The sequence below is a fragment of the Carcharhinus amblyrhynchos genome, chromosome 18 (assembly GCF_965287045.1).
Source record: "Carcharhinus amblyrhynchos chromosome 18, sCarAmb.v2.hapA, whole genome shotgun sequence".
Classification (NCBI taxonomy): Eukaryota; Metazoa; Chordata; class Chondrichthyes; order Carcharhiniformes; family Carcharhinidae; genus Carcharhinus; species Carcharhinus amblyrhynchos.
The window spans coordinates 2,811,986-2,830,620 of NC_137341.1; the positions used below are offsets into that span (position 1 = coordinate 2,811,986).

An 18,635-nucleotide genomic window follows, 5' to 3' on the forward strand; every position below is an offset into this window, starting at 1 on the left:
CTTTTCTAAATCTAGGGAGTTGTGGAAAATTAAAGCCAACCCATTAACAATGTTACTAGCCACTTTTAAGACCCGAGTAAGAAGTCTCACAACACCAGATTAAAGTCCAGTCGGTTTATATGGAATCACAAGGTTTCGGAGCGCTGCTCCTTCAACAGGTGAGAGACCGTAGAATGAAGTCCATCAGGACCTGGGCTCTGACCAGCCTGTGGTTCTGACAATTTACTCGGTGCCACTTCTCTGCTGACTGTAATTTTCCTGAGTTCCTCCCTCTCTTCCTTCCACTTCCTGGGTTATTGCTGCTTCTGTGATGTGATTTGTCCCCTCTATAGTGAAGACTGATGCAAAATCCAATTTGATTCATCTGTCATCCCCTTGTTTTCCATGATTAATTCTCCATGCTCACTTTGTTAACTCTTTTCTGAATGTTTTAACAAACTTGTACTATCTGATTTTGGACTTCTGGATAGCTTTCTCTCGTACTCTAATATTTCCCTTTCTATTAATTGTGTAGTCATCCTTTGCTGTCCCTTTCATTCTGCCTAATCTCTACACTTGCCACAATTACATGGGAATTTTTCTTTAAGTTTGATACTATCTTTAGCATTCCTAATTAACCATACATGGCATGCCCATCTTTTGGACTTTTTCTTACTCACCGGAATGTATCCATTCTGTATACTCTGCATTATCTCCTTAAAATGTTTGCCATCGCATCTCTTTCCCTTAACCTACTTTGCCAATTCACTTCAGCCAGCTCCTGCTTTTATGTCCTCATAATTGCCCTGATTTAAATTTTAAAATATAGTCTCAGATCCACTCCTCTCTCCCTCAAACTGAATGTAAAATTCAATCATATTATGATCGCTGCTACCTGGGGTGCCTTCACTATGAGACCATTAATATATCCCATCTCATTGCACAACCGAGTCCAGTATAGCTTGTTCTTTGGTTGGCTCCAGAATGTGCTGTTCTAAGAAACTATGCAGGAAACATTCTATGGACTCCTCACCACAGCTATTTGTGCCCATCTGACATTTCCAATCTATATGTAGAGTAACATCTCTCAGGGTTGTCGGCTTGCCTTTCTGGCAAACTCCAGTTGAGTTTTCCTTTATGCTCTACCCTACCATGTGTTTACTATTAAGGGACCTGTACATGACTCCCACAAGTGACTTCTAGCCTTTAACCATTCCTCATCTCTAACCACATCCATATCCTAGTTTCCTGAACTTTGATTAGCATTGTGGTAATACCATAATTAACGAACAAAGTCACCCCTTCACCTATTTCTCCTTTCTGGTTAGTAGACCTGTGGAGTCTGAACCTATTGTCCTCTCTCAGGATGAAAAACTTTGTCCTCCCATCGCTGCCACAATGCCACTCTCCTTGCCATTGCCTATCAGCCAGCACAGACTAGCGCTGCCTAGGATGAAACAGGGCAAATCAAAATTGGACCTCTCATGCCTGGAGATGCTTAAGATCAAAGCAAAGGGCCTCTTACAATCACCCACTGAAAGCTTTCCACCAGCCATGCTGCAGTCACTGGGATAACACTGTGAGCAGCATCAGGAAAGGCACTGAGGAAATCTCTAAGCATGAATCATGCTGGAAAATCTCAGCAGGTATGACAGCATCTGTGGAGAAATTACCCTGAAGCAGCAAGAAACTGACCAAAAAATAGTGAAGGTGACTGAAAAGTTAAAAAAAAAACAAGAAAGCATATACCCTAACAAAGCATATACCCTAAGAAAGGTGACAGAAGAGATAGTAAAAATTACAAAAATTGAGTGTGAAAATAAATTCGTAACGTATATTAAAATCAAGATAAACGACATTGCAAATGGCATGCTGCCTTTGAGGCAAGGTAAGCAGAAGTCAAATATGATTGGAGCTAAGGTATGTCCATTAAATATAAAAAAAAACAAACTATTGTATTCTTTCCAGGTCACTCATTAGTGAATATTTAACCTACCTCTTCATTTTGACTGGTCATAATATAGGAAACGCAGAGATTTGCAAGGACAATGGCACTCACATTCAAGATCTGGAAACAAAAAAAAGAGTATGAGCACTTTGACATAAAAGTAACACTATATTAAAAATATGAAAGGTATACAATCATACATATCAAGTGGATCTCAAAGTCAAAACAAGCAAAGTGACAATTACAGTGCACACAATGTTCACATGTTCAACAGCACTGACAACTCAATCACTGCAATGCAAAAGGAGACCATTTGGCCCATCGAGTCTGCACCGACTCTCTGACAGAACATCTTACCCTGGCTAATCCACCTAACTGACACATCTTGGGGCACCGAGGACAATTTAGCATGGCAAATCCACCTAACCTGCACATCTTTGGACTGTGGAAGGAACTGGAGCACCCAGAGGAAACCCATGCAGTCATGGGGAGAATATGCAAACTCCACACAGACAGCCACCTGATTTGAATCCAGGTCCTTAGCACTGTGAGGCAGCAATGATGAGAACTGTGCCACCCTCTAAAACATTGTAAAGTAGTATCATCAAATTTAAATGTGTGCAAGTATATCAGCACATTCCGAGCAAAGACAAGATATATCTCTTCATCTCAGTCCTAAATGGTTTGCCCCACATCTTCATACTGTAAACCTTGATTACAGACTCACCCCATATTCAGGAGCATCCTCCTGCATCTATCCTGTCTGGTCCTGTTAGACTTTTGTAGATTTATATGAGATTCCCCCCTCATTCTTCTAAATGCCAGCGAATATAATCCCAATCTCTCCTGCTCAAAGGGCTGAATTGCCTACTTCTTCTAATTCCTATGTTCTATCTGTCAGTCTCACCATCCCAGGAATCAGTCTGGTAATCCTTTGCTGTATTCCCTCTGGAACAAGAACATCCTTCCTCAGATAAGGAGGTCAAAACTACACACAATATTCCGGGTGTGATCCCACTAAGACCCTGATAATTGCAGTGAGGTATCCCTGCTCCTGTACACAAATCCTCTCATCATGAAGGCCACCAGCTCATTTACTTCTTCATCGCCTGCTGTACCTGCATGTTTACCTTCAGTGACACTAGTACAAGGACACCCAGGTCTCATTTCACACCCAACTCTCTCAATCTGTAGCCACTCACATAATAATCTGCCATCCTGTTTTTGCAACCAAAGTGCATAACCTCACATTTATCTTCATTATACAGCATCTGCCATTTATTTTTCCACTCACACAACTTGTCCCAATCACACTGGAGCACCTCCGCATCCACCTCACAACTCATCCTCCTACCGCTTTGTGTCATCTGTCGTTCCTGTGGTATTCTACTCGTCACTGCCTACCACTTGGAAAAATATCCGTTTATTCCTACTCTTTGTTTCCCGCCAGTCAGTTTTCTATCCACCTCAACACATTACTCCCAATTCCATGTGCTTTAATTTGATATGCTAATTTCTTATAAGGGACCTTGTCCGAAGCCTTACGAGGGCACATTTTGACACCAGGAGTATGTGGAGCCATGGAGATGAGTAAAGGGTTGGCGTGGTCATGGGGTTGGGCAGAGAGGGTTGTGTGGCATGGAAGCCTTTGGGGTAGATGGAGATATGGTGTGGCATAAATTGGCTCTGATGGGTCATGAAGTGCACGCGTGTGTGTGTGTGGCGGGGTGGAGTGGGGGTTGGGGAGTTTGCAATCTGGTGAAATCGTGAGGGCTAGACTTACTGTTTTTATTGCAACAGTCTATCTCAGCAGTCCCTGTGACTGCCTCTGCGTTGTTTGTGAGAGCAATGGGCTTAACTCAGTTAGCCCCCACACCTGGGAACAAAATCCAACCTTTCAGGGAAGTTTCTCCCAAATTGGATTTGGCAAGTCAAGAATTTTCCTGACACTATGCACCCTGCGCAGAAAAGAATATTTACATACATGTTAATATATCATGATTTAGTGGCGCTAAAATAGTTTTTAGTCATTTACAGGATGGGGTATCACTGGCTAGGCCAGCATTCATTGCCCATCCCTAATTGCCATTGAGAAAATGGTGGGGAGCTGCCTTCCTGTAAGCTCTAACGATGGGATATCCTGACCGAAACGTTGGCTCTATTCTTTCTCCACAGGTGCTGTCAGACCTGCTGAGATTTTCCCGCATTTTCTGATTAGGCTTCAGATTCCAGCATCCCCAGTAGTTTGCTTTTTCCCTAGCCATTGACCTGCTCTGGTAGCCACGTATTTATATGGCTAATTCAGTTCAGTTTCTGGTTAATGGTAACCTCCAAGGATGTTGATCGTGGGGGACTCAGTAATGGTAAACCGAATATCAAGGGGTGAGGGTTAGATTCTCTCCTTTTGGAGATGGTCATTGCCCGTCATTTGTGTGGCATGAATATTATTTGGCCACTTGTCAAGCCTGGATATTCTCCAGATCTTTCTGTATTTATACATGGACTGCTTCAGTATCTGAGGAGGAGCGAATGATACTGAACATGGTGCAGTCATCAGTGAACATCCCACTGCTGAGTTCATGATGGAGAGAAGGTTATTGATGAAGCAGCTGGAAATGGTTGGGCCTAGGACACTACCCTGAGGGACTCCTGCAGTGATGTTCTGAGATTGAGGTGATAGACCTCCAACCACCACAACAATTTTCCTTTGTGCCAGGCGTTCACCTGATAAAGGAGCAGTGCTTGTGCTACCAAATAAACCAGTTGGACTTTCAACCTGGTGTTGAGGGATTTCTTACTGTGCTCACCCCAGTATCTCCACATCCAGGTATTGGCAGAGAAGTGAGCAGCAGGTAACAAGATGGGGCAGATATGATTATCTTTAACTTATCTCTACAAACAAGAATAAATGTTGACAATTATTTTGAATATAAATCCATATATCAAATATATCCCAAGAAGGTAAAATGCCCTTTATTGAAAGCACTTCCAGTGAACTACATTAACAAACTTACATAATGTGCATAGAAGTGGAAAATGAATTTCAACATAGATAAGTGTGAGGGGTAACATTTGGGTTGGAAGAATGAGGAGGTCAAGTGTGGCTCTGGTAGAATTCAAATGAGCCCAGTTGATAAATCACTAAAAGTAGTGACAGAGATTAATAAGGCTACATTTCTATAGGTATTGTGTTGCTTCAGCATGGAATTTGTAATAAGTTTGTAAGAAACTTGGTTAGACCGCCTTTGTATGTTTTTGGTTCAAAATTACAAAAGGGATATTGTGGAGGATCCTGCTGGTGAGAACGGCCAGAAAATTCTAGCCATAATATCACATTTCCAGCAGCTGAACGGAAATGAGTTTGCTTTTAAATTGCATTCAATGCATTACAACCGTTGACAGTAACTTCTGCATGGGGGAACATTCCACTGTCCATTAAAAACAACAGAATTAACAAAGCTAACAACAGGAGATTAGCATTTGATTGTTACTGTAAACTGATACTTTAATCATTAGACAGCATTGTTTTCCTTTCACTTGTGTCTCAAATAGAATGAAACTTTCAACAAAGTCAGTATCACCTTTCAAAATGGGTCTGAAAACTGTTAGTGATTTTGTCCTCTTGTGGCATTTTCGTTTACGCCACAGGTCACAAATATTTGTTTGCAGTCACAAGGCTGATTCAGACGGAGAATGCTTCGCTCATCTATCCAACAGCACCCTGAATCCCCCATCAGATATGATCGTTTTGTTGCCAGTACATGCAGAAGTCCACTCCATGGAAGGGGAATTTGCCAGGTAATGGTACTAGTTTTAAGTAGTCGGAAAGAATACTTCTGCACTCTGGCTCCACAACTGAAAAATATTCTGGGTGTTTTTGAGGAGCTGTCTTTCAGACATGTTGATTAGACTGTTCCAGACTAAATACAACCAGGAGGAAGATTTCACGGAGACCACAAGAACACAAAAATAGCAAACTTAATTAGACAAGAGGTGAAATTTTGCTTTCTCGATAGCGAGTTCCAATTTAGACTACGCTATCCGATGACGGGTTCCTATTTGTGATACATTTGTATGACATGAGTACTCATTATTATCATTTGTAATTAGTCCTATTAGTCCTACCTTCACGATAAAGTTAGGGGCGCATAAGAATCTCGTGGCACCCAATTCACATTCATTTAATGTGGCGTGCAGTTATACCGAAGGTCAGCAGTTTTCCTTTTGAACTTTGCGACACAAGCAAGAGAAACAGGAGAATTGGCAGTTTGTGGAAATTCAGGGGCAGCAAGAGAGTCCATGGTGAGGACATGAGTAGGTTTGGAGGCACAGAGGCATAGAAGTGGGATTCAGGATAGCAGAGAGGGTGGGGTCAGGTCCATAGAGGAATGAAGTGGGAAGGGACTGGTGTCCTGGAATGAGGAGGGATGGGGTGGTGATGTTGAGTAAAAATCAGTGAAATAAGGGTAGGCATAACTGGCTAGGCCAGCATTTATTGCTCATCCAGCTGATACTACACGCACCCTGAAAGATTTCTGACTTTGTGCATTGTAACATGGGAAATGCAGGTGAAGAGTAGGCACTCATCCCCAGATGTTGTGTGTGTGGAAGCAGGGAGGGAGAGTGGAAAGAGCAGGAGGTAAGATGAGGCTTGGAGCACTGAGTTGGGCAGGGTGCCCCAAGTTGGGTGGAGTGGAGAAGGGAGCCTCAAACCCCTGGCTGTAGTGCTGGCCTCTCCCCTCACTCAGTCACTCTCAATAGGCTCCTTAATGTAACTCCTAACAGCAACAGCAGCTGCAGTTCACAAAAGCAGCAGACAGTCAACAGGTGTAAGCAAACAAGGTCTCCATATCCGTGCCAGAATCTTCCTTGTCCAGGTGACTGCTGGAGCTTCCCATTCACAGGCCAGTGTGAAGGATACAGTCTGTGGCACATCCATAAAAACAGTTGCCTCTGCGGAAGGCTCCATGCGATGGAGGTGAGCTATGTGCTTTCTCAAGTTTTTAATCTTATAACACACCCTCTCGTTTTCTCACGAATAACACCAGAAATCCATGGAGAGCCATTGCCAGCTTTCCTCACATGGTAAGTATCTCCTGGTTTAAAGTCTCTATCTGGTCTCTGATATCATTGTTCCTTTTCTGGGCTTCTTGATTTAACTCAGTATGGCTAGCCTAGGCAAAGCCGAGTCTAAAGGCATCGGCTCTGCTGGGACTATTCCCGTCTTCATATTCGGCATAGTGCTATAGTTAAAAAGGAAATGTGTTTCCTGTTGTTTGTCATGAGAACCCCAGGACTATCATGTATACTAAGAGATTGATGGAGTTTCTCTACGGTATTGTAAGGTGCACGTCAATCCATTCTGAATGGGCGTCGATGAGAATTAAGAATATACAGTCCATAAATGGACCGGTGAAGTCTGCACGTATTTGCATTCAGGGTCTCCCCGGCTATTCCAAAGGTATAGAGGCTGCTAGGAGGTGTTTCTGGTTTTCCTAACAAGTTTTGCACCACTTGACCACATTTAGATATCAATGTCTATGCCAGGTTACCAGACATTGCTCCATGCAAGCATTTTCATCTGAGAAATTCCTTTTTCCATGCTGCAATTTTTGAAGTATTGGTCGCTGGCCTAAGGCTCCCACAAGATGATGCCATCATCTATACTCAATCGTGATATTTAGAGTTCGGGTTGTAAATCTTCCATTGGTCCACCACTGAGGACAACGTAATGTAGTTTCGCTAACATAGGGTCCATTTGGGTCCAAGACTGGATCTGCTTGGCAGACACTGGCAGAGTGTCCATGAAGTTTAGAGTCATGGTGACTTCGTCCATCTTTGGAGGGGAAGGTAGGCTGGGGAGGATGACGGCAAGTGGCTCAAGGTAACCACGTCCGCTGTATGTTTCCCTGGAAGATGTTCCAAGTCATATTCAAAAGCACCTAATAGTAGGGCCCAGCGTTGGATCTGGGCTAATGCAATGAAGGCAGCACATCAGTGCTGCGCTTGTAGTCAGAGCGTCTGGCCCAGACAAGGCTACTGGAGCAGGCAAATCACATGCTGCCAAGGCTGAAGGGTGAAGCCACATCAGAAGAGAGCAGTTAAATTGATTTGTTGCACCCAAAGTGACTCCAAAAAAGATAAAACTCCAGGTAAATGGTCACCACCCTGCGCATGGTGGTAAACACAGTAAGAAGTCTCACACCACCAGGTTAAAGTCCAACAGGTTTATTTGGTAGCAAAAGCCACCTTCTTTCAGGGCACTGCTCCTTCGTCAGGTAAGTGGGAGTTCTGTTCACACACACTGGGCATATAAAGACAGAAACTCAATTGACAAAATAATGGTTGGAATACAAGTCTTTACAGTTTGTTGTTCATCCATCGTCATCAATGAGGACCTCGACACCATTAGTCATTTTGAGGCTGAATGTGGTGTGTCCGAAGATGACTGATCAGGCCAATTCAGGCACAGAATTGGCACACATTGGACAAACTTGTGTAAACACTCTAGTTGTTGCGCTGGTGGCTCTGGACTTGCGCAGCTCGCGTTTAAGTTGTGCTTCAGCAATACACCTTGCTTCATAAACTTGACAGCCTTTGTGGATGAAGCAGCGCCGGGTAGGACGGTTTTGTGCCAGCATTTCCCAGGTGGTTGTGACTATGTCAAGTGACTTCAGAGAGGCCTTGAGTGTGTCTTTGAAACGTTTCTTCTGCCCTCCTGCGAGCGTCTTCCAGCAGAGAGTTCCCCACAAAGGAGCTGCTTGGATTTGCGCTCGTCTGGTGTTGCAAGATGTTTTAGTGTGTTTACCCCAGTCCAACACCAGCATCTCCACATCATGGTAGTTGACACAGGAGCGGCTGTTTCTATTATTGGGGAGCATACTTTCAGGTGGCTCCAAGTGGGCATCTTGTCTTTAAACCTGTGGGACACCAAGGCTTGATTAGCACATCCACTGGGGAGCCCTCAAGTATTGCTGGGGTCACTGTAACCTCAGTTATGCATGGGCAACAGACAGTCCGATTCCCCCCAGTAGTGATGCAAGGCCTTATGCCCGACATGCCGAAGTAGAGAAACTGGAACATCTACAGGAACTTGGCATCCAGTACAATTTGCTGAATGGGCTGCACCAGCAGTGTCAATTTTAAAACCCAATAGTTCAGTCTGTCTCTGTGGGGATTGTAATTGACAGTCAACAGAGCCTCCCAATGAGACAGATATCCTATATAACACAGTTCAGCAGGCTCAGTCCTGAGCCTGCCTTATAAAAGCCTTAGGTAATCAGTTCCAGCTGGGCAGGTCATTGACTGTGACCAGGGGAACTCAGTCAATTAAGTCCCACAGGAAGGTCAGTGATTTCTTATGGACCTCATGGGGATTATCACAAAGTTCTGCTTGTTTGTATCTGTATTTTGCTCTGTACACCCTAGAACCAATGTCGGACCCCGATCTGTATACTAAACAGCCTTATGTCTCTTTCAGGTGAGTGGTGTCCTCATGCATCAACCTCAATATATGTAAAGCTTTAATAGGGAGGTACCACCTCCCAATTTTCAATTTCTTCCTGCGTTTATTAGGCCCTAATCAAAAGATCACAAGCCGAGTTTCTCCCCACTTTTAACAAGTTCAAAAACATCTCTGGACTTTAAATTTGATTAACTTCCCAGAAGTTCCTCATATCCGGCCAACATAAAGTTTTAACTTGTGACCTCTGTCTTACTTTCATGGTATGTCTTGTACGTTGCAACACTATCCATTTGAACAACATTTCTATAACATCGATATAGCACGATGTCACTTCTCAGTTGTTTCACATCTTCAGTCCCGCGAACGCTAAACATGTCACAAGGGAATGAAAGTTTTAGCTTACAAACCGTGATTCAAAGCATAATCAATTCTTACAGGCTGCACCTACATCAACGTGGATTGTACTGCCCCTTATTGTTATTTCAGTGTTTGAGACTACCCAATTCACCCAACGCACTGTTTTCGTAATTTAAACTTTTACACCTGAGTCTCCATTATCACCGACCCCCAGCAATTACCAAAATAGGTCTCCATGCCAGCTTCAAAACAATCCCATTAAAGGAAAAGATAATTGTACAGAAATATAGCAAGGCACTTTACAATAAAAATACATTTGATATGATAAATTCGATACAGGAGTCTTAAGACGTGATAGTGCAACTTTAAATTACAAGGACCATAACCATCACATTAAGCAACATGGGTGAGATTCTCCAGCCTCCCCCAGCCAGAGGTTTTCCTGCAGCAGGAGGTGGCGTGTTGTCTGTCAGTGGTGGGATTCTCTGGTCCTGCCATTGCCAATGGGAATTCCCATTGACATCACCCCACGCCAGAGGGAAACCTGGGGAAAGGGTACATTGCTGGCAGGACCGGAGAATCCCTCCGGCGAAAGGCGAGAGAGTTCCGGTCCGTATCTCACTCCCTTTAGAACACTCCCCATTAAATCAGATTATTAATTTTAAAATATCTCATCTTTTGTCATGTCTTTACTGAGAGCTGTACCTTGCAGGGGCATCCTTGGATGTTACCCTGGCACAACCACAGTAAAGTTCAGAGGAAAGATAACGTCCCAAACAGAGCTAATAGAGAAGTGATGCTACGTTGACCCAGCTATAGAAGACAAAGGTAAAAGACTCCAATATTCTCTTCATGTACTAACATTAATGGTAACTCAGAGAACTACATTTACCATCAGCCCAATGTAGCTGTTGCTTAATAACATTTTAATTTCAAATTAAATTCTGAAATTAGAATCGACTCTAGATTACCTGCAATTTTGCCATGTTCAAGTACAAATCCTGATGGAATATAGATGCAATATTTTAAGAATAATCTCCCTTAAATGTAACAGCTAGAAATTATATTTGACAAAAATTAATTAGTTTTAACAATTTAAAGAAACATTTATAATTGATCTTTTAGAACAATATATCACAATAATTTTACCTTCTTAAGTAATTCTTTCAATAACTTTACCTCCAATCTTCCTTCACTATAATAATGGGGAAACTTTTTCTGATGAATTCAGTGTATGAGTTAACAGCTTTGCTAAGCTACAAGAACAATGTCATGTTGGGTGATATATACATGTTGCAGGAAATCTCTTGGCGTTAATGGACTCAGCAGCCAAACAATGTGTGGTAGCTGGTACACACGGCCTCCAAGCTTGCCATCAGATATTGCATCGTTGGTGGAAAGGTGTACAAGTTATAGAGTCACGAAGGCACAGAAAAGGCCATTCAGTCTGGCCATTGAGTACATGCTGGCCCTCCACAGAGCAATCCAATCAATCCCGTTTCCCTGTTCTATCCTTTTAGCCCTAAAACTTTGTTTCCCTTAAATGACCATCCAATTTCATTTCAACACGAGTTACTGTCTGTTTCCAACACTCGGGTGGGCAATGAGTTCCAGTCGCTGCATAAAACTGTTCCACCACATCTATCACCCCAAATATTATAGTCTGTGTTCATTGGTCCTTAAACCGTCAGCTAATGGAGAACAGATGTTCTCTACCTTAGCTACAATTGTCAATCTTATACAGTCCTATGATATTTCATCTAAATTTCCTCTGCTCCATCAAGACAGACTAATAATAAATAGAAAGAAAGCCAATTCGTACAAAAGGCAGGAACGTTAGATTGGAAAAGGACAGATGTTAGGAAAAAGGGAGACCTAGCTAAGAAGTAGAAGGAGAAATTGTCACACAGAACTGAACTTCAACAACTGCATACATTTTAAAAAGTAAATTGCAAGGTTGCAGAATAGATATATATTATTAAAAGTAACTGCATTGTGTCTCAGGGCATTAGACATGAAATATAGTTAAAACTAGGATTGGTTATAGTTAAAACTAGGACTGCGTCTTTGAGAAATATATTTGTGTCATGTTTCTTATGAGAGGTATGTTTAAAATTCAGCTCTGTTTTACTTGGTGCCAATTTGTCTAGGGAACAGGCAGCTCACACATTGAGACTGCAGGATAATGATTTTGGCTAGGTACGTGTTTGTGCTAAACTGAATTAATGTATTTTGTTTTTTTCCTATGGGGTAGGGTTTCAGAACAGGGTTTTGATTAGGTTGATTGACAGAGACAGTCATGTATTTAAGGGCAGGGCTAGGCTTATTGGGAAAAGCAGGCAGTTACTGCTGAGTTTTGAAAGAAGTAAGAGGAATCTCACTGTTTCTGGAGGCTGCTGTTTTGGACCTGCAAGGAGAAATAGGTCTCTCTCTGTCTGTCCCTCCAGAGGTGTTCTGGAGACTCGAGGATTGGCAGCCAAAGTTCAAGCATGTAAGCCTGAATGCCACTCACTGATTTTAAAGAGCAGTTTAAGTCTATATGAGGAATTTTGCTCAAATTGGAACAAATAGCAATAAATTAGCAATTAAGAATTATACCTTGTCATGTTTAAGTATATCAATTGGTAAAAGTTAAGCTAATTCATTCATCCTAATTAAACTGTATTGTTAAATAAAGTTTGTTTCGATAAAAGCTTACTCGTGTGTCAACAGAGTCATACCTTGAGTGAAACACCTTATCCTCACACTAATGACAAACTAGAAAAACTGTGGGGGTCTCGTCGGGTTTCATATTTTGAAGTTTCGGCTCCAATACCATAAAAATTAGGGCTCTTATGGTATTAAAATCTGTAATTCCTTACTTGGTTTATTGAACTCAAAGACAATAGGTGTTAAGTATTGCTGTTTGCTTTTCAGGTGTTGGATTTAGTTTAAATAGGGGGTGCCTTATGGAAAAATGGCTGTCAGTGGCTAAAGGTTTCCTGGGTATGGAAGAGGTCACTCGGAGTAGTTTAGAAAGGTGGCTAAATCAAAACTTTTGAATTTGGCGAACCAGTTGAAGTTGACTTTACTGGGAGGGGCCAGCCAGGAAGGTGGAGATAATTTCAGTGATAGCTCGGCATTTAAAATTGCCAGAACACACAGTCTGCCTTGGAATTGGCTAGAATTCAATTACAAATGAAATAACTTGAATTAGAGGCAATGGCAAGGAAAAAAGAAAAAGAGAGGTAAACAAAAGAAAGAGAGACCTATTTCTCATAGGTTCCAAACAGCAGCCTCAAGTGAGACACAGAGAGGCAGAGACATCCTTGCTTCTTTCAGAACCCAGCAGTAACTACCTGCTTTCCCCTGTAAGCTTAGCTCCTCCCCTTAAGCACATGACTGTATCGGTCAATCAATTTAATCACAATCCTACTCTGAAAGTCCAGGGGAAATATCAAATGAACAAAAACGCATGACATCAGATTGAAACAAACACATCTCAGATAAAATCAATCATTAGCCTGCATTCTCAGCATGGGAGCTGCCTGGTGCCCAGACAAACGAACACCATGCAAAACAGCTGAATTTTAAACATACACCAAGAAACATGATATTTCTTAAAAGTACAATGTCGTCACAATTGGTGTATGATTATTTAAAATTTAAGGAAACATACAAGGAAATAAGGGAAGATTAAGAAAGGGATAAGAAAATAATGAGGGAATATAAAGAGAATTTAAAAAGAACAATAAAGTATTTTCCAAACATATTAGTAAAAGGAGAATTGTCAAACGTGATGTGAGATTTAAGAGGAGATGGTAGTGAGTTAATAGAGGATAAATTAATGTTAGCAACAATATTTCATTCTTTTGTTTCAGTGTAAAACAGAAGAATGGGGAAGAGATAAATCTGGAGTTATTTAAAAGATGTGTGAGATATCAATGGGTTAGTAAAATTAAACTAGTTGAAGGAGGACAATGGGTTGGAACTTGAGCAGCATACATAACATCACAAAACCTTACACACAGGAGACCACCAAATCCATCAAATCTGTGTTGGCACATTGAAAGAGTTATTCTTTCTGTTATTCCCTCTAACTTCCTGATGGTATCCGTACCAATAGCTATTCGAGTTTCTTGTGCAAGTTACCAGTGAACCTGCCTCCCTCTCAGGCACTGCATTTCAGAGTTACTCTGCATAAAAAAACCTCTGCGACTCTGGATCCTTTACTAATTCCTGTGAACTTGTCTTACCCACCCTTCAGCCAGTGACGACAGCTTCCCTTTTCGTTTTGTATCAAAATCCTTCCTGATTTTGAACACTTCTATTGACAATAAACTTCTCTGCTCTAAAGTCAACTATCTCAGTTTCTCTAACCTTTTCACATAACAGATGTCCCTCATCCTTGGTGCCACTCTACCAAAGCTCTTTTGCCCCCTCTGTAAGGTCAAATCCTTTCTACAGTTTGATGCCCAAAATCTGTGGATGCTGAGAAGTGAGGGAGGGATGGGGGTGATGGTGGAATAGGAGAGACCCTAAAGATGATATTTCAGGGTTCTACAGACAGATCTTGGACACTGCAAAACCAAAAAGCAGTTAATGTGACATCTGTTTTCAAAAAAACGAGGGACACAAAACCAACCCAAGTAATTACAGCACGATTGTTCAACATTTGTTGTCAGAAGTGTGATACCTGAAGTTAAAAATAAATTCCTGAGTATCTAGATGAAAAGGGAATAATTGGAAGCAGGCAACATGGCTTCATACTGCATGAATGATATTGAGGCAGTAAAAACTGCACATTTTAATTAAAATAATCCACTACTAGACAGAGAGAATGAATCTAACTTTCCTTCTTTTTTGGGAGTAATTTGCTTGTTATTTAAAAACATACATCTTAAAATATTTTTATTTATTAAATCAATTTTTTGACAAATGGAATTTAAAACGTCTATGGAAAATTATTACTTCTTAAAATCAATTCAGAATTGTTAAAATCCAAATTACAGATTGTAAACTGCTAAACGGGATTGCATATTATTTAATTATTCCTTAAATGGGCTAATTCTGTATAAGTTCATAGAATCCCTACAGTACAAAATGAGGCCATTCAGCCCATCAAGTATGTACCGACCACAATCCCACCCAGGCCCTATTCCCACAACCCTGTGTAGTTCTTCACATATTGCATTTGTTCTGACGAATCTGGAATTCTGTGAAGTTGGGAAGGCTCAATGAACTTTCGGAGATTTGAGAAATCTGTCAGTCTCTCCAATTTGATAGAATGTCACATATTCTGTATAAAATAAACCTACTACTTGAAGTGGGCAGTCCTATTTGTCTGTGAACTAAGTGACTCAGGTAAACCATACCTGAGATACCATATTTGCCAATTCAATACCTATATAATGTGTATTACATGCCCAGTATAACTGGCACATGTATTATACTAATTTAATGCTGTTGTAATTTAACAGACACAGAAAAATCGCCAAATAAAAATATTTCAGTGATATTCAGTTTTCTATCAATTTAAATTCTTAGGTTGGTGTTCAGTAAGAACATATTTGTCATAGCTTCAATATAGAATCGATTAAATTTAGGGCTCAGACATAAGAAGAGTACTTCCAAAATACTTTACAGAAAAAAGTAGCTATTGATTGTTGACTGTAATCACTGAAGTCTCATACTCATCTTTACTAAGTTATTATTTTCAAATTAAATATAAATTAAAGAATTCTGTGTATGGCTCTAAAATAGCAAAAAAGCTCAGGTTATGAGCACAAGTTTGGCCACCTAGTTGAAAGTACATATCAGAATATGGATATACAGTATCCCACAAATGACTGGCAATGAATAATCATTTTAAATGCTGGTTCAGTGTATAGTTATTACTCATTATCTCAATAATCAAGCTTTCATTTATATTAGTTCAATTGCCATTAGATTGTAAATAACAAGTGTTAAATAAAATCATCAGGGGGACAGAATTACTTAAAACATCACTATGCTTTTAGAGTAAAACTGCATGCAAATGTTGGTGTCTTACATTGTCGTAATGCTTTTTCACAATTGGTTCATAGAAGCCTATTGCCTCTTTATATTTATTCTCTTGCATGAAGAGAACATGGGCAACATTCAATTTCCAAACATCATGCTCATTGCAGAACTCCACTGACTTGCGGAAGATCTTCTCAACCATTTGGTAGTTTTCCAAGTTCCAATAGATTCTGGCCTGAGCCATAAGCACTGGAATATACCTGATAAAATAAGAATGAAAGGACATTAGGAATCGTAGGAAGAGTATCCAAGATTATGCTCTGTCATTCAATAAGATTGTGCCTGCTCCCAATATCCAATGTTTTCCTGAGACACAAAAAAAACTTAAATATACTCTGCTGGATTGTTCAAAATTTTTTGGGTTAGACAATGCTAAAGATTCAGAACACTAAGTTTTATTTCATTGCAGCCCTTAAAGGGCTAACCGTTAATCCTGAGACTACAGTCACAGTCAAAAGGCCCTTTGGCCCATCATGTGAGCACTGGTCAAAGACAAGCCACCCTTCTAATCCCATTTTCCAGCACTTGGCCATAGCCTTGTATGCCTTGGCATCACAAGTGCATATCTAAATACTTCTTAAACATTCTGAGGATCTCTGCCTCCACCACCCTTCCAGGCAGTGAGTTCAGACTCCCACCGTCCTTTGGGTGAAAAGGTTTTCCTCACATCTTCTCCAAACCTCCTGCCCCTGACTTTAAATCTGTGCCCCAGAGTCATGATCACTCCACCAAAGGGAAAAGTTTCTCACTGTCCACTCTATCTACACCCCTCATAATTTTATACATCACAATCATACCACTGCCGCCGCTCCCCCCCCCCAGTCTCTTCTGCTCCAAGAAACACAACCCCAGTCTATCCAATCTCTCTTCATAAGTAAACTCTCCAGCCCAGATGTGTTGATACTGTGGCTTTAAGAAATATATTTATATTCTGTTTCCTGTGAGGGGTACGTTAAGAATTCAGATCTGTTTCACAGGGTGCTGATTTGTCTAAGAAAACCTTTAAATGAATAGCTGGGAGAACAAGATAAGCACTCATTTTGGACATGCAAGGGGCAATCTTACCAAAAAAAATTCTAAGTGCCACATGAGTGTGAAAATGAGAGAGAATCATTCCCATTTCTGAATGAGAGAAAAGCTCAAATCTTATGCCACTGAGGAGAAAATGAGGCAGAGTGTGATTCACACCAACAGGGGGAGTGGACTGAGTTTATTCATGCTGGGATGCTGGCTGATGGTTACTGGAGGGTGCCATTTGCGCCTGTACATGATCACCCACTGGACTGTGGGAAGTATACACAGTTAGTGCACTCCCCCACCCACCGACCAATCACCACCCCCATTCACCCACCCTAGCCAATTACGACCCCTGTTCAAAATCCCTGGCCACACGTGGCCCCGTTCAACATACGCCCCCAGCCAATCACCAGCCCTCATTCAACCCCCCCCCCCCCCACCAGCCTGTTCAATCCCATTGCCCACCCCCCAGGCTGACTGCAACCCTTATTCAAACCCCCCATCCTCCCCTGGCAGATCACGAACCCCGCTTCTTCCCGCCAGCCCCCCATGGCCGATCGCTGCCCCAGTTGAGAGCCATACGTGATCCTCGCTGGTGAGGACCACCACTGCAGAGGCCGGTAAGCCAAGTGGACGCAGATAATTGTGTTCTGGGCTCACTAATAATATTAAAATTAAGATTTAAATATTTAAATCAGCCTGATCACACCAGCAGTCCAATGCAGGTATCACCACAAGAGGAGAAAAACAGAAAAAGAGACAAATTCTCTTCTTCCATCAGGTAAATGATACAAAAGTCTGAGGTCACGTACCAACCAACTCCAGAATAGCTTCTTTCCCGCTGCCATTAGGCTTTTGAATGGACTTACCTCGCACTAAGTTGATCTTTCTCTACACCCTAGCAATGACTGTAACACTACATTCTGCACTCTCTCGTGTCCTTCTCTATGAACAGTATGCTTTGTCGATAAAGCGCAGAAGAAAAATACATCTTACTGCATCCTAATACATATGACAGTAATAAATCAAATCAAATCATCTGACCAATGTCCAAAGATGTGCAGATTAGGTGGATTGGCCATGCTAAATTGCCCCTTAGGGCCTGATTGTACCATTTTGATTTTAAGTGCTGAATCTGGGTAGATCTGACTTGGAAAACTGTTCTTAGACGTTCCCATGCGCAATTAGCCTGAAAAAAAACCAGGGGTCTGAACCACGCTGTGGGCGGGGTTTATCACGCCAGAAACGCTACTGCTCTGATTGGAGCTTTCAACTGCGCATGCGCAGTGAAAAAAAAATTGAAAAGCGCACCCCTGTCACATCGCTCTGGCCCCCAAAAAGTGGGTAAAGCAGGCCGGGAGCGAAAAGTGGAAGCGATGCCCCCACTGACATCACCCCACCCCCACAACATAACTGTCCCCCTTACCCATCCACCTCTCCCCCTCTACCCAGACCAATCGCAACTCTCTGCCCCCCCCTTCCCCCCCCACCGATTGCTGCAGATTGGCAGGGGGGACCTCCCCCAGACAAACATCTGGCCTCCCTCCGTCTGCCCACCAGTGAGTGACTGGGCCTCCTCTCCTCCAGAGATACATCTGACCCACCTCTTCTCCCTCCTCCCCTCTCCAGAGAATGATCTGGCCCTCTCTCCCCCCTCCCCCCCCCACCACCAGAGAATGATCTGGCCCTCTCTTCCCCCTCCCCCCCCGCCACCAGAGAATGATCTGGCCTGCCTCCCTCCCTCCCCCACCCCCCCAGCCTGAGGATCTGCCTACCCCATCATAAAATCACGTCCGACTTGGGTTGGACGGGATCCCAGAGGGAATC

At 42.1% G+C, this 18,635-nt stretch overlaps 1 protein-coding gene across 3 annotated transcripts in view; it reads right to left on the minus strand.

The window, feature by feature from the left end:
- The window catches only part of ift70 (intraflagellar transport 70), an 85,636-nt gene that overhangs the window by 15,282 nt on the left and 51,719 nt on the right, over window positions 1–18,635 (minus strand). For 2 of the 3 annotated variants that reach the window (XR_013888903.1, XM_080206268.1), the window contains exons 14-16: window positions 15,781–15,991; window positions 10,721–10,750; window positions 1,976–2,047 (exon numbers count right to left, since the gene is read on the minus strand). Coding sequence is in view for 2 of the 3 variants with exons in the window: in XM_080206268.1 (XP_080062394.1) it covers window positions 1,976–2,047; window positions 10,721–10,750; window positions 15,781–15,991 (313 nt within the window). In the remaining variant the exon portion in view is untranslated. The remainder of the gene's footprint in view (window positions 1–1,975; window positions 2,048–10,720; window positions 10,751–15,780; window positions 15,992–18,635) is intronic. The other variant, XM_080206269.1, reaches the window with a different exon arrangement.